The sequence below is a fragment of the Cebidichthys violaceus genome, unplaced genomic scaffold, assembly GCF_023349555.1.
Source record: "Cebidichthys violaceus isolate CVI_PGR_0920_01 unplaced genomic scaffold, fCebVio1.0.p SCAF_74, whole genome shotgun sequence".
In the NCBI taxonomy this organism is placed as follows: domain Eukaryota; kingdom Metazoa; phylum Chordata; class Actinopteri; order Perciformes; family Stichaeidae; genus Cebidichthys; species Cebidichthys violaceus.
The window spans coordinates 157,777-173,041 of NW_027176958.1; the positions used below are offsets into that span (position 1 = coordinate 157,777).

General features: G+C 45.3%; 1 protein-coding gene across 1 annotated transcript in view; it reads right to left on the reverse strand.

Annotated features, from left to right (window-relative positions):
• The window catches only part of dock1 (dedicator of cytokinesis 1), a 161,556-nt gene that overhangs the window by 25,867 nt on the left and 120,424 nt on the right, over positions 1-15,265 (reverse strand). The window contains 12 exon segments of the mRNA XM_068736926.1: positions 53-157; positions 1,000-1,089; positions 2,521-2,640; positions 4,816-4,906; positions 5,186-5,226; positions 5,809-5,965; positions 6,292-6,377; positions 7,468-7,616; positions 8,198-8,256; positions 13,285-13,345; positions 13,348-13,384; positions 14,079-14,157. Of these exon segments, the coding sequence (XP_068593027.1) occupies positions 53-157; positions 1,000-1,089; positions 2,521-2,640; positions 4,816-4,906; positions 5,186-5,226; positions 5,809-5,965; positions 6,292-6,377; positions 7,468-7,616; positions 8,198-8,256; positions 13,285-13,345; positions 13,348-13,384; positions 14,079-14,157 (1,075 nt within the window).

Here is a 15,265-nt window from a genome sequence, read left to right on the forward strand (position 1 = left end):
GGGAGATGTGTGTGTGTGTGTGTGTGTGTGTGTGTGTGTTGTGAGTACTCACGCGTAGGAAGGAGGGGAAGCCCATGCCGTAATAGCCGACGGCAAAGTAGTCCGATTTGGGCCGGATGACCTTCACTATGTTCTCATAGAACTGGGCTTGCTTCCGCTGTTGGGAGATACAATGGAAAGATTTTACTATCATGAAAACACTTTTACTTTTCTTTGATCCTCATTGGTGATCCTCATGGTACACTTTCTATGTCTGTAAATGCCTTGTAAACACTTATATGCACAATCGTCTGCTCTAGAATTATAGTTGTAAGCACTCATAAATATTCATAATGCTTTATAACTATAATCATAACACATGTCAAAGCATTTTACAAGGTTAATTAAGTATCATGATGCTTCATAATTGCTGGTTTCTGACTGTTTCAGAATTATGATGTGATTGTATGTTACTGTAAGTTATAAAGTAAATTACAACACTGATTATAATGTACAACAACTGTAAGAATTATAATACACTATGAGCCTGAAAATCAAAATGTCAGTGAGTGACCTGCAAAAGTAGTATTATGACACTTGACCTTATAAGTCGTTATAAAATGCTTTGTAAAGTGTTATGATTATTGTTATAAAGCATTATGAATATTTATGAGTGCTATAAGCATGTAACATAATTAAAATGATTTATTGACATGGACGTCAAGTGTTACAAATTTTACAAATTGGTGATGCATTTTGTGTCATCTCTCTTTTATGATATATATAATATATAATATATATATTCGTTGCTGCCTATCAGCACACGGATGCTCCTGAAAAAGAGATTTTAATCTCAATGAAGCTTTCCTGGTTAAATAAAAACAGATGAAATAAACATCACAGTCCTCAATCTCAGGTCAATGTGCTCTAAATGCATCATTTTTTTTTTTGCATTAATAGTCACTATACAGAAATGTGACGAACGGCATTAATGTTAAACAAAAAAATTATATTTCTTACCAAGGATGCGCTGAGCTGCTCAAAGTCAAACATTTCATTCTCGTACTGTTCAGCCAGCTCCTTTCCCAAAATGATTGCCTCCTCCCACATCTATTGGTCACACACACACACACACACACACACACACACACACACACACACACACACACACACACACACACACACACACAAAGAGACAGTTAGTAAATGAATTAATTATCAAGATTCAAGCTGAAAGTAGTCGTTTTTCAGCCAGCTGAATAAACATAATTATCTCTTCCAGGCAATGGTATTCAAAATAAATACATGTGAATTATCTTAATTATGTCAATATTGTTCACTTTCTTTTTCTTTGATCTGAAACTCAAAACGCCATCCTCTTCGGGGGAAGCACACATTCCCATAGTGATGCATTTCCCCATCGAGACTCATCCAATGCGGCGGAGTGGTTGTCAACAGATAGATGGGCGCCACTCGAACGTTGCGGCGTTGAAGGGCTTCTTAACTGGCTTCCTGGCGAGATGAGGCTGAACTGATCTGGGCCAGGCTGGAGGCAGACCGAGTCCAGACTGCTGCTCAGATCAGCCTGCCATCAGTGAGAGTGGTGGCGGCGACACCATCTGGGACCGCTTTCTGGATGACTCCCGTGACACTCGTAGAAACTGTCCTCAGTTGATCCCCCAACCGCCCCCCGCCCCCCTCTCTCTGTAGTGTTGATGTATTCTCACAGCCACTGTAACGCCTCCTGATCACTCTGGTGTGTTTGTGTGTGTTTAGCCAACGCTCTTTTTTTTTTTTTTTTTTTTTTTTTCAATTTGTTGTCTCCCTGGCAGTATCCTGCTGAGTGACAGTTGGCTAGTGAACCCTGAGTGGCGGCTTGCACCACCAGTGCTGATGACACAGACAGCCTTGGGACATCATCTCTGAGACGCTCTGGCTGCAGTCCTGCAGACCCATTTCAGGCTTAGCTTACAAAAAAAACAAAAAAAAAAACATTCTCTCTCTCTCCTCTGGAACCAAATATGAAGGGAGTGCAGAAGTATAGTGCAAGTGCACAAGCAGAACGCATTCTCAAATCTGAGGTTCAGATGAACGGCCAAGCTCTCTTTAGTCACAATACAGCGGTATCGCACAGATGGTGCTCAAGTACCTCGCTGATGTGGAATGACGGGAAATGAGAAAGCGGGGCGGGACGAGCAGGAACAAAGGTTTTATGAGAGGCAGAGTAGGGGACGACATAAAAGAGCCGCGTTGACGCTCGTGTGGTCTGATATGCGCCTTCGTCCATAAGAGCATCAGCTAAAAGAAGAGGATTATTTGCAATCCCCCGTTCTGTAGGAGAGGGATATGAAACCTCCATTCAGTGACTCTTTTTCAAAACCTGCCTTCTCATGCCAGGAGAGGTATTTAACAGAGATGACAGCATCTAAAAATAGCATACTCAAGAGTCCACGATTCATCATGATTACGACCACTCTTCTGCGTGTGTGTGTGTGTGTGTGTGTGTGTGTGTGTGTGTGTGTGTGTGTGTGTGTGTCTCACCTTGCCCTTGTCAAAGTAATTGATAATCTGCTGGTAGAGCTGGTCCTTAAGTTGTCCTTGAGTGGTGGCCTGGTAGCCATCTCTCTGGGTCAGGTGGGCGGCGCATTGCTCGTCCGACCACTGCAGAGGACAAAGTTAGCGCGGGGGGGGGGGGGGGGGGGGGTTAACACCAGGCAATACGATTCAGAGCAAAAAGGGGGAAACGGGTGACAAGAAATCAATCACTGAGTTATAGCCAATGCAAATGGGTGAGATTGCACTCTTGACGAAACTTGAGACGCGGGCAATGGAACGCGTGTCGACGGCTAAGAGAGAGCATGAGTGCAACACATGGATCCCCGCGGCTATCAATCGTTTGTAATAGTATTTATTACAGCCGAGAATAGCCCACCAGCAGGACGGCCTTCTGGAAGCCGGCAGAGTGCTTCCGTTAACGGTAAACATCAGATGCAGTTGAGTCGTGCAGCGGCGTAATCTTATTCATTACAGTTTTTGCTTGATTTTGTAAAGAATGGTGGACAAGGAAGAGCGATGCGAGGAAAGAAAGACTGCGGGGGGGGGGGGGGGGGGGTATCCTTTTGTGCTGACCGCGTACTCCATCATGCATCAGCATGGAGAGAATAATGAGCTTTCTGACAAGCTAGAGCAGCTTGGCTAACCGGGAGATGGACAATCTGATTGGCCTCCGCGGTTCGAGGAACCATAATCCTGCGCGCGCTGCCAGGACCGATTCATTACCGGCCAGTTTTAATTGGTGTCGTGAGTAACCTGAGGAGTTAAGATCTCTGTGGAAAAAAAAACAAAAAACCGGACCAAAGTTTTGTAAGCGGGGCCAAAATTTGAATAGCAAAGCCAAAGGAATTTGCATAGCCGGTGCTGGAGACGGGTGAACAAGTAATTGCTCTGCACATTGTTGCCGTGGCATGAACAGGGACGCCGGGAGGCTTTTGGATCAGGTTATTGATTCTTTTACAGCTGAACTTGCGGCATTTACAGGGTCGGAAAGGATCTCAGCTTATTCATGGATGGCTGGTGACCCTGCATCGACTGAGCTAAAGTGCTGATGCATCTCTGACAAAACACAAAGGGCCATAAATTCATCAACCATTGTTATAACTGCAGCAGGGGGACTCTACTGGAGGTCTAATTATTACTACAGGAGCCAGTTTGACTACACAGCCTGCTGGTGGATGCAGAATTACGCATCCATCATCTGTCCTCGTTCAAGCTCGTTTACACAGAGGGAGGACGGCGATGACACGGGACAGCTTATTGGAGAAGAAAGGATTCATCCAGACTCCGGTGGAACAAAATTAACCAATTTCCAGCGACATAATAGCGAGTCCCTCTCTGAAAGGTATGATCGGGAACGCCACAGCTGCTGAGAGACGAGCAGAATTAAAATGATAATAACAAAAACAACTCCTGCATGCTACTGTGACTGCTCAGCGAGGAAAATGTGATTCAGTCACAGCCTGCTCTTCCCCCTGTCGGGACCCGTATACAAAGGCTGATGCAGCCAGCTATTTATGCAAATACAGATGAGATGTGCAACCATTTTTTTGGGGATAAAAAGGCAGAGAGGAACAACTCCAAATTCAGGGTACACCAAACCCCAACTGGGAAAAGACTCTGTGTGCAGATGTGATATATTTTTGGCAAAGATAAAAAAAAACACCTTTCCGAGGCTTAGAGCGGGTCCTACATAGACAAAAAAAAAAAGGTGGGATCTTAAAAAGAAAAGCTTGGTGATAGCTTGTGAATATTTCTAATTTAAGATATTGCACTAAGAAGTGTGGTGGAAACCGCCCCCCCCCCCCCCCTGTTTCCACCTTAAAGCTCGCACTGAACCACGTGATTTATAGTTGAGGATTCTGCGTTTTCAGACGACAGTAAAAGCACACCTTTATCTTCAAGCACCTCGGGTGGCTGCTGCTTTATCCTCCGCTTTAAACTATGTCGTAGCTTTTTTCCTCTTTTTCTTTTTTTTTTCCCCCTTCAGGAAAGATCAGATACTAGCCGTGATTTGCATCGACGACGCAAGGCGAAAAAAAAAAAGATGCCGCTCAGCAAGTCCGCCCTCTTAGTAGCCATCTCATGCCGCGGTGGGATTAAAGGGATGCGGCAGTATCGCTCTGAATCCTGAACACATTCAAAACACACACCTGTGTAACGCCTGAGGTTAAACGCCCCGATAGCTTAGCAGTGTACTTGTGTTTCGTTTGAAGTTTTCGTTTTTTTTTTTTTAGGAGCGTGCTTCTGCAATCATTGGCGGTTGATATTGCGTCCGTGTACCTTGAGCAGTTTGGCGTGTAGCAGCAGAGTGTAGGCAGCCTCGGTGTAGTTGTCGCACTCTTTGTGGAGGTCACACAGCTTGTACAGGTACCTGGCGGGAAAAAGCAAAACAAATGATTTATGGGGTCACGTCTGAGCGGGCCTCGCCTCACTTAAACAACAGGGCAGAAAGTTAACGCCGCTGGACTGATGCGTCTCGACGAGCCCGATTTACCTCAAATAAAGCTCGACAGAGAGACGCAAAACACCGACGGGTGAGATTGTGGAGATGGAAATGCATTTTTTTAAACAAAAAAAACAAATATTTGATTCTGGCTCTCTGGGGACAAAAGGAACATGCTTAACAGACACAAGGCTGGATGGAACTTACCTGATGTACATCTCCTCTCTGTCTATCTCCTTGTAAAAGTTCTACAGGAAGAAAAGAGACCATTCAAATGGATTGCTGGTTTAGCGTATTATGCTTACATTGCAAAACTCTCGAAAAAATACCCCGACTATAGATTATTATTATTTTTTTTATCTTTTTAAAAAGAACAATTTGGCAATGTGACAACTCAATTTAGTAAAATATGGATAAATAACAATGTCCTCGCTTACAGCAGGAAGACACAACGTATTCACTAAAGACGAGCGACTTGGCTGACATCAGTGTCCCTAAAAAAAAAAACGGAAACTTACATTTTACGCAAACCCCTGGCACAGCACTGAGGGAACATGACTCAGCTAAATGTAGGTTTGGGCTCCATAGGCCTGTAGTCTTTTTTTTAATGCCAGGAGTCACGTGAGACCCAACACTGACATTTCAGCGCTCCAAGATGAAATGTCACTTCACAGAGGAGAGGCGTTTCAGGTGAGCTGCTCCTCGATAACATCTTAAACCGCGACATGCGGTCGTTATCGTTTCTTTCGTGTGGCTAGTCGCGCGTCATTTTAGTTAACTATTATATACTATTGTTATAGTGATAAAAAAAAAAAAAGAGCACATCTTACGAGCACGTTGACGGTGCAGCTCATGCGGTTTTCTTTGTTCTCGTCGTGCATGATGGTCCTGTAGTCCAGCAACCTCTCCAGCAGGCGAACCACCAGAGTGACGAAGTTCTCGCCCGTCTTGGCCAAGTACTTGTGCTTCCTGCAGTGCTCCAGTAGACTGCCGTGGCGGTGGAGGAAGAGAAGCCAGGGGTTAGGGAGGAAAAAAAGAAATGTGAAGCGTGAACAAGATGTTCTCCGACAGTTTGAAATAGTCTGACCTTTTTTTTTTTTTTTTGCAGCTTTCAGGGAAACACATTTTTTCTTTTTTGCACATTACAGCAGAGTTAGCATCCGACTGTGAAGCAAATATCACAGTGGCAAGCTGTGATAGCCGTGTGATCATCAGCACACTGTGATTATTTTTGAGGAGTGCCATGTTTGCAATTAGCATTACCTAACTTGTGAGAGGCTCAGGCGTAATCCTGCCCATTAATCAGCACTTACATTTTCTGAAAGAGAACTTTGTACTGCTCGTCTCCGCGGCCCCCCTCCACCTCGTGATCCAGCTTGGTGATGATCTCGTTCTCAAACTGCAATTAGACAGAGCAGGCGTAAATAATCAGTGTAGCTAATTTTTCAATTCATTAACGCCATCTCCCTGTCTCACACTCTCTCTCTCTCTCCGCATCGAGGCTCGGCTGAGGGGATCTGCGTTTCCACTTTAATCGTCCAGCTGGTCGCGAGCCGGTATCTTCTGATCATTATTCTCTTAACTTATAATTATGTGTATAAATTTGGTTAGAAGACAGAACTACGCCGCATCATGAGACGCATCCCCCCTTTTTGCATTTCGCTCCGTTTGTTGCCGTAGCCTCTGACGGTGACGCACGGACCCCATTTCTCTGATCTTTGTATGTGGCAGATGTAGAAAAATGTGTTTATTGTGCCGAAACAAACCAATTTTCACTGACTTCTTTATTTGCTCGTGTGTTGGCCAGGCACAAATACAGAGCAGGGGAGGAAAGCGCAGCCGAGTAAGAAAAGATATAAATGCCGCTCTCCGTTAAGCCCCGGATTTACAACAAACGCAGACAAGGAGAGAGACCCAGGGAAGGAATATTACCGGCTTACATCCTAAAAAAAAAAAAAAAGAAGGGTGAGGCCAATGTGAAATTGATCATACTTCAGTAAAAAGGTAAAGAATGAAAAGTGGCATTCACCTCCAATGGGCCAAATCCTGAGTGACACATTGACTTAATTAGCAGCGCTCTGGTTAAACCACCACAGGTCTTAACGCAGGACTACACTACCAGGGCCAGCAGAGGCATGAGGCCATTGTGCTGTTCTTTCAGTTTTGATGCATGTACAATAAGCATCACGTACTTTGGGCGCCCACATAAACATCACAAAGCTGTAAACTGCCGGAGACATCTTATGGCTGAACAGCTGCAGCCAAACGGATTTCCTCATGCAGAAAGGCTTAATTTCGCACTGTAACGGGAACATAACATTAAGTTCCACTTACCGTGGCTGTTGATAATCGGAGCAAAACAAAAATTAGATTTGCAGAATAACAGCTTATGGCTATAGAACTTTTTTTTTTTTACGCCTCAAGATTCCCACAACTTTTCGTGACTTTGTTACGGCCTTGTCGTTTTTGTCACGTTTCAGAGGACGCACCCGCTGGAAGCTGCATGTGAAGTGGAACTCGCACTGCATCATGTCAAAGAAGATGGGGATGGTGGCCTTTCGCAACTCGATCTCGGGAACTAGCGTCATCTCCAGGATCGGACCCACCATCTCTGGAATAAATTTGATCTTGTGCGGCCCTACGAGAGGATAGAAAAGACATTTACATATAGATGCACAGCGTAGTACACACACACAACTCGCTTCAGAATGCAACCTGTTGATCCTAACAGGACAGTAATCCTTAGCGTGCTATGGTTTTAAAATTAGATGTTCCAAACGAATACAAAAAAAAATAAAGAATCTGGCTCCATGACAGTCATGCGGTAAATAACGTCAACACCTCCGGTTAAAAAAAAAAAAAAAAAAAAAGCAAGAGGCTCATTAAAAAGCCAGTGAATGAGTCAATCTAATCTGGCGTAACGCTCTAATTAAGGGATCAGATGGTGTAGGTTGCAATGAGCAGACTGTAAGGGAGGCACAGGTGCCCAAATCTAACACCACAATTTGATTCCGTCGAGAGTTGACTGCCGAGTCTCTCTAATCACACAACACGAAGCTAATTAGTTGTCTATATTTAGCTGCTGTTCGTTGGCGAGTTGAATCTTCAACCCGGCGAAAAGTACTTAAGTTTGCAAATAATCACAAACATCTTTATCAGTGAGTTCATACAGAAAAAAAACCAACACATTCACAAATGAAAGGATATTGGTTAAGTTACCTAGATTGTACCACATGTCCCTGATTTCAAAGCCAATTTGTCTTCTCATGTCCTGGTACCTGAAACAGAAACAGGATCAAATGTTATTTTTTTTAACTTCCTAATGCAATGTAATGTATATGAACGGCTGTGTCATTGTCCAGCTGTGGCGCAGCTGCTAGAACCAGTGAGATCTATGTCATCATTGTATCCTATTAGACATTTGTTAAATTGTCATAATTAGCATATATTCATTATTGGGTTATGGTCCAAAAAAACAACAAAAAAAACGTGTTTTGTGAATTCAAATGGACATTTGAGCACCAAATTCGCATCAGTTTAACCTCGAGACCAAGTCGACGTTTGTGCCAAATGTGGGCGTTCCTGAGATACGGCGGTAATGATAATGCTACAAGCTATAGACGAGTAGCACAATAACGCGTGTATTTCCTGTTTCTGAGCTAAATGAATGGCTCCTTGAGTTCCTCCTCATCTAGGCCTGAACGACCCGTCACACGAACATATAATGAGACGATTTAAACTGATTAATTTCACACACTTGGCTTCTGTCTTTCCGTAATGTCTTTTTGTAACACCAAAGAATTATTTCCACTCATGTAAGTTCTGAACATACACATGACGGCAGTCAGCGGGCTGTCAACCGTGGTCTGTCTTCTGCCGCTTGTATTTGACAGAGGACAGAGGACAGAAGACAGAAGACAGGAGACAGGAGACAGGAGACGTGGGGCAAGCTGTTTGATCAGACAGTCTTTGTTCGTAAAGATCTTTGAGGTCGACTCGAAGTGTCAACAGCCCTAATATAAAAACAAAGATTTGCAAAAGGAGATGGAAGGATCGCTCCCGTCCTTGACGTCTTGTCTAGCTTTTGCTAACCGGGGCCGGTAAGCTGATCAGCTCTGCCATGTTCTGGGTCATGAACCTATCTCCATGGCAGCTCGGAGCCCGTCTCCGTGCCTGCCATGTACACACACACACACACACACACACACACACACACACACACACACATGGGCCCAGGTCACAGAAAGGACAAAGTAGAAAGGACAGACGGGGAACGACGGAGAGACTAACAGGAGTGGAAACAACGAGCAGTGAGGCAGAAAGTGAGACCAGTTCTGTGAAAATGATCACATACATGAAACTAAAGTAATGGATTTAGTTCTTTGAAAACAGATTGGACAATGGATAAGAAAAGTGAGTAAGATCGAGCCTGAAATAGTTTTAAGATGGAGAATACAGAGGACGCAGTGGAGATAGATAGTCGTGAGAGTGCTACTTCTGATTCCACTGGTCTGGTGCGGCACGCTTTAGCCGCATCATCGCCTGCTGAGAAGTAATCAGATGTATTTTTCACCGCGGGGAATAACTGCACTGAGCCGCGGTACTGCGGTTCTGTTTTGAAGCAGTGCCCAACCATCGCAGTGTCTGTCCTCAAACCGAGCCACGCGGTTGTGTGGCTGATCAAGACAGCTGCCGTGTTACCTACTGTTCCTACAGTATGTCTAAAACATAGAGATTAAAATGTCAACAGAGCCTGACAGAAACTACAGATCCCCCATTTAATGCTGGGTAATGTGGAACAATGTGATGTTTTTAGTTGGGTGAAACCATCTCAAAAGTTAGCCAACTGGTGTGCTTCTAAAGAACTTTGTATTTTTTATTTTTTTTGCAAACCCAAAGTCGAGCTAAAACTAAGCACCGCCCACCGACACCGGAGCGTGCTTCTCACCTTGCAGCTAAACAGCACTCGGTTTCAGTAACAGAGTCTTGATGTACCTTTGATCAGCGCTGCCTAAATTGACAGTTTGATAGGAGTTCACAAGCTTTATGAACTGCGACTGACAGCTGCGTTAGAGACTCCGTCGGCTCCGATTTGTCGTTTTGTGGAACCTCACAAATCCCATTAGGGGCGCTAGGAGGAGGCAGAGGAACCTGAAGTGAAGCTCTTATCGCAATGCAATCTGCAACCCAATGAATCAAACATCTGACACCACTCTGAGAGGCAATTAAAGCAAGATTTGGTGTCCGAATCGTCGATAGCTTTCTCTTCCCCCCCGTCTCCTGTCCTGTCCAGAATATACGTCCAAAGCCTCTCTCTCACACACTGTGACATTTCGGACCCCCCTCCCCTCGCGGCCCTGATGGAATTCTGAAACCCAATTGATTGGGTTTTTTTTTTTGCCAATACTGTACAAAGACCCTGTAATGTATTTTGACAGAGGGGAGAAGAGCGTTCAAAGAATCCTTAACAAAGAACGCCGCGTCACCTCTTTGTAGTCTGGCTGGAGTCAAAACACTTTACAGCATTTAGCCGTCAAAAGGGGAGGAGTGCCGCCCCCAAGGGTTGATCTTCAAGCGGAGTATTTGCAAGATGATGAAGTATGAAAAAAAAAGATGCCCACCTCTAGAAATTACTGTACAGCTGAATTATGTATTACATCCGAGACTCATCCGCACTTTGCAATTCGAGAGCGTCTTCTCATTTATTTGCCGCGTACGTGGACTGATCTCACAGCAGCGGCTTGGTGTGTCGCTACATACGGGCCGCGCTCAGGAGGCATCGCGTCCTCATCTGAGGCAGACGCAAAAGGCGCTGTTCTGTCACACTCCCGCAGGCAGCGAGACGGGCCGCTGTGACCGTCGTCTGTCAGGACCTACAACGCACACACACACACACACACACATATACCTGTCAGCTACGGGGAGGAGAAAGCTCTCGGAGAGGACTGACTGGGAATAGAAAAGAGGGACAGCAGAGGTGAGCGACCGAGGGGGTCTGGGGTTCTCGGCGCCACCGGGTCAGAGGGCAGAGCGAAGATTGCGAGGAGCGAAGAGGAAATGTTCACGGAGGCATGAGGCGACGTGAAAACGCAAGCGGTAGATGACAGAAAATATAGACAGACGTGGCAGGTAGAGCAGGAGAGAACAAAAGTGATTGACAAGCAGTGGCCTGGAAGAACACACGAGATATGATCAAAAGCCTGAAGCAAAGCAAGTGTGAGATATTCACAAAACCTGACAATGTGACACTCCCGCTACTCGTCACTCATTTGTGCATGCTGTATCGTGACAATGACGTCGCTGCATGCTCATTTATCCACTCTATGTGTGTGTGTGTGTGTGTGTGTGTGTGTGTGTGTGTGTGTGTGTGTGGGGCTGCATTTCCACAAATCACTGGCCAGAGCCTTTTTATGCGTTATGAACCGATAAAGGGAAAATTACCGTTATCAAAATCCCCTACCCGGTGGATTGCCCGGTCCGGGTAAGGGATGAGTCCTTACCCCCAAGTGAAGGAGCTCAAGTACCTCGGGGTCTTGTTCGGCGAGTGAGGGAACAACGGAACGTGAGATCCGGCCCGGAGAATCGGAGCAGCTGTGGCGGTATATTGCAGTCGCTCCACCGCACCGTTGTGACGAAAAGAGAGCCGAGCCGCAAAGGCAAAGCTCTCTATCTACCGGGGCGGGTCTTCGTTCCTACCCTCACCTGTGGTCATGTGGAACTGGGTCATGACCCAAAGAATTAGATCGAGGGTACAAAGCGGCCGAAATGGGTTTCCTCAGGAGGGTGGCGGGCGTAGAGATTAGAGATAGGGTGAGAGTTCGGTCATCATCGGTGAGGGACTCGGAGTAGAGCCGCTGCTCCTTTAGCGTGGAAAGGAGCCAGTCAAGGTGGTTCGGGCATCTGATGAGGATCCCACCTGGGCGCCTCCCTAGGGAGGTGTTCCAGGCACGACCGTCTGGGAGGAGACCCCCAAGGGAGAACCCAGGACCAGGTGGAGGGACTATATCTCCAAACTGGCCTGGGAGCACCTCAGGACCCCCCCCAGTCAGAGCTGAGCTGATGTGGCACCGGGGAAAGGGAAGTTTGGGGAGTCCCCAAAACAGTTTTCTCAAAATTAGACTTAACAAAATACATCGCCTTGCGTACGGCGTGGTGTCGCAGTATGCTGAATCCTAACCGCTGTGTCAGGATACAAAGCCCGATTGGAAACACAGCCAACATGGCTGCACACAGATGCATTCATCCATCTATTCAGGCCACGCAGCACACGTCTGTAAAGACGCGTGAGCCCGTCAGCATCCCGACCTAAATGCGAGATAGGAAGCGAGGATCACGCAGACTCCAGCGACGGACCGGAACTTCACAAACAGCACCGAGGGAGACGAGATGTGTGACGCAGGAGGAAAAGCCGACGCTCAAAAGAGCTAAAGAGCCACGCTCCACACAACTCTTGATTTCACCCCTCTGTTCTCTGCTCCCACAGCAAAGGCATAATAATTGGCATTGCAGGCAGGACTGACAGCTCACGCACCAGCACACAGGAAGACGGGATGTAGCGACGAAGAGGGAAGGTGGGTAAGTGGGTGGAGGGAGACGGACACGGAGAAGGAGAGGGGGGTGGGTAGAGGTAGAAACAGTGGGTGGAAGAAAAATTGGCAAACCCTTTATAATATCCTCTGTTTCTCTGGGAGCTACCTGGTTGTACTTGAACGACATATTTGGGAATGGGTCTGGAAATAGCGATGGCAGACATTATTTCCCGTTTTTTGTATGCGAATCAAATAGCGGTTTCTTTTCGAGGAAGGATGACAAGTGGAGAAAGGCAGGGGTTGGGGGTGTTTGGGAACGTCTTGTTCGCGTTGGGAGCTTATCGGGTCCGATAATAAAGCACTGACCGACCAGGAGCCTCGCCGTCGGGCTCGGGCCGCAGCGTGACGAATGCTTACAGTGAACAAAAGCTCCTCCAAACTGGAGATGAGAGCCAATACGGTCCACGTCTGCCCAGAACACATTTACAACGTTTGGCTGTATTACCGGACTCTATGAGAAACACTAATGTAGATGGATTGCTTTTGAGAGACGCAGGCGGAGGGAAACAAAACCCGCTCACTGAACTTACTGAAAGCAGGATGGAAAACCTCCGCCATTTAAAACTGTGCGATATCAAATGATCTGTTGCTGGAATTAAAAAAGCACGGAGGAGACGCTTTGATAAAGAACCGAATACCTGCATCCCAACTTTGACGTGCTCTCGATAACCCTCTCGGACTAACAGAGAGAGAGAGAGAGAGAGCGCTCGTACTCACTTGTGGAAGATCTTGGCTCTCTTGTCGCTTGAGAAGTTCTCCAGCTGCAGTGACTCCTGGTGAGGAAGGCTACAGCCAGGTGAAAGTAGTTGTTCCACAGCTGACCCACGCGAAAGACAGGCGGAGAGCGTGGCGTTAGAGGAACAAAAAAAAAAAAAAAAGAACATTTAACTCAAATGTCAAAAAGCGATATCATGTTCAACACCACCCCTATGTAAGCTGGGAAGCTTGATAGTCGTGTTAAATCAAAAGGTTTTGGGTGCACTTGTGTGTACAGCGCTATAATATCCACCTGTTCTCACTGAGCTCTCAGAGCATATAGAGAACAAACTTTCAGATGAGTCAGAATACATGACTGTTTAAGCTACAATAGTAAAAGTGTCAGACATTTGAAAAAGCGAGCAGAAACAGTTGCTCTTTTCTAGGGGGAGCGGGGTTAAAATATTCTGAAATGCACATGAAAATGCCGGCCGTTACACAGTAATTGATGTTCCCGTGACACAATTTTTTCTTTTTTTTTTTATGTCTACTGCCTTCAGATTTATTTATTTTTTTTCCCTTCCTCTTCTCTTTTCAGAAGATGCAACAATGCCGCATCTGGAACATTAAAAAGCAGCCTCTGTGGGAAGCGGCAGCGACGCGATGGCATGAAAAATGCCATCCGAATCTTTCGCAAAAGCTTGCTGGTAATAGTGCTTAACATGACTAAAAAGAACATTGTCTCCGGGAGGGAGGGGGGGAGCGGGGGAGGGGAGTGCTATCAAAAAAGACTTTCAAAAAGGTTCAGCTCTTACCTGTAGCTCAAAGTTGGTTTGATCCAGAAATTTCTTGTTCAACACTGCTGCATACTGATTAATGGCCCGCAGGAACACTCTGGAAAGATAAGAGGAGAGCGTTTGGATCCAGCCGTCATAATAACGAAACACATTTCTCCCACCTTTAAGTATTTACATTCTATAGTTTCTAATTAATAAGATTGAACTCTGAGCATTCCCCACTGGAATCCTGCTCGTTGATCAAGAAGCTGCCAGATATTCACGTACACAAACACTACTCATTCCACTCATATACTTAAATGTACGCAATATGTTTATTAAAAGGTACAAACGTAATGAAGCAGATGATAAAACCTAAGGTCCACTTTACAGACAATAATGAAAATAATATAAATTCAAATTAATTCAGAAAGAATTAAATGTTAAATTCATTAAAGCATTCTTTTTTTTTTGATCTTTGATCTCGTTAATCATGAAGCGTGGAAGGGGGGCACCGCTCATGTATAATTGCTCAGCACTGTGGAACACAGTGTGTATTTATAATATATATATATATATATATATATATATATATATATATATATAAAACAGTCTATGTATTTGATAAAATACATAGAGAAACGTACGATCGCACGCCACGCCACACACCAAATAAATGCCGCTACTTCCCTGCATTGCGTTCACATGGTCTCCTTCAGAAACTCCCAATATGAACTCATTAATTGGTCGACTGCACAGTCGCTTTAAAGCCGCGGCCAGACATGAGGAGAGTGTTTCAGCGCTGAGAGAACAGAGGTGAAAAAGGTACAGAAGGGGCTCGAGGCACTCCCGAAAAAAGAAGAAAAAAAAAAAAACGCAATGAGCAGATCTTAATGAGAACACTGTCTGATGGGTTAATCCACTCTGATGTTGCAGAATTAAATGTTAATAACTTAAGTGGCATGAAGCTTTTAGAGGGGAATTATGATTGCTACTTACAGAGTCAGAGGCCCATCCGCTATTTAACTTCATTCCTGGCGGAACCAGCCACACAACAATGTGTGTACTAATCTCCAAGAATTACCCCACGGAGGGGGGGAAAAAAAAAGAAGCCTTATCATGAGTGTAGGAGAATAAATGTCAAGCACAGCGTTTTCAATAACCGGGCTTACTTTATTTAAGGAACACTCCGGGGTCTTGTGGACTCTCAGTCGTAGCTCCTGTTT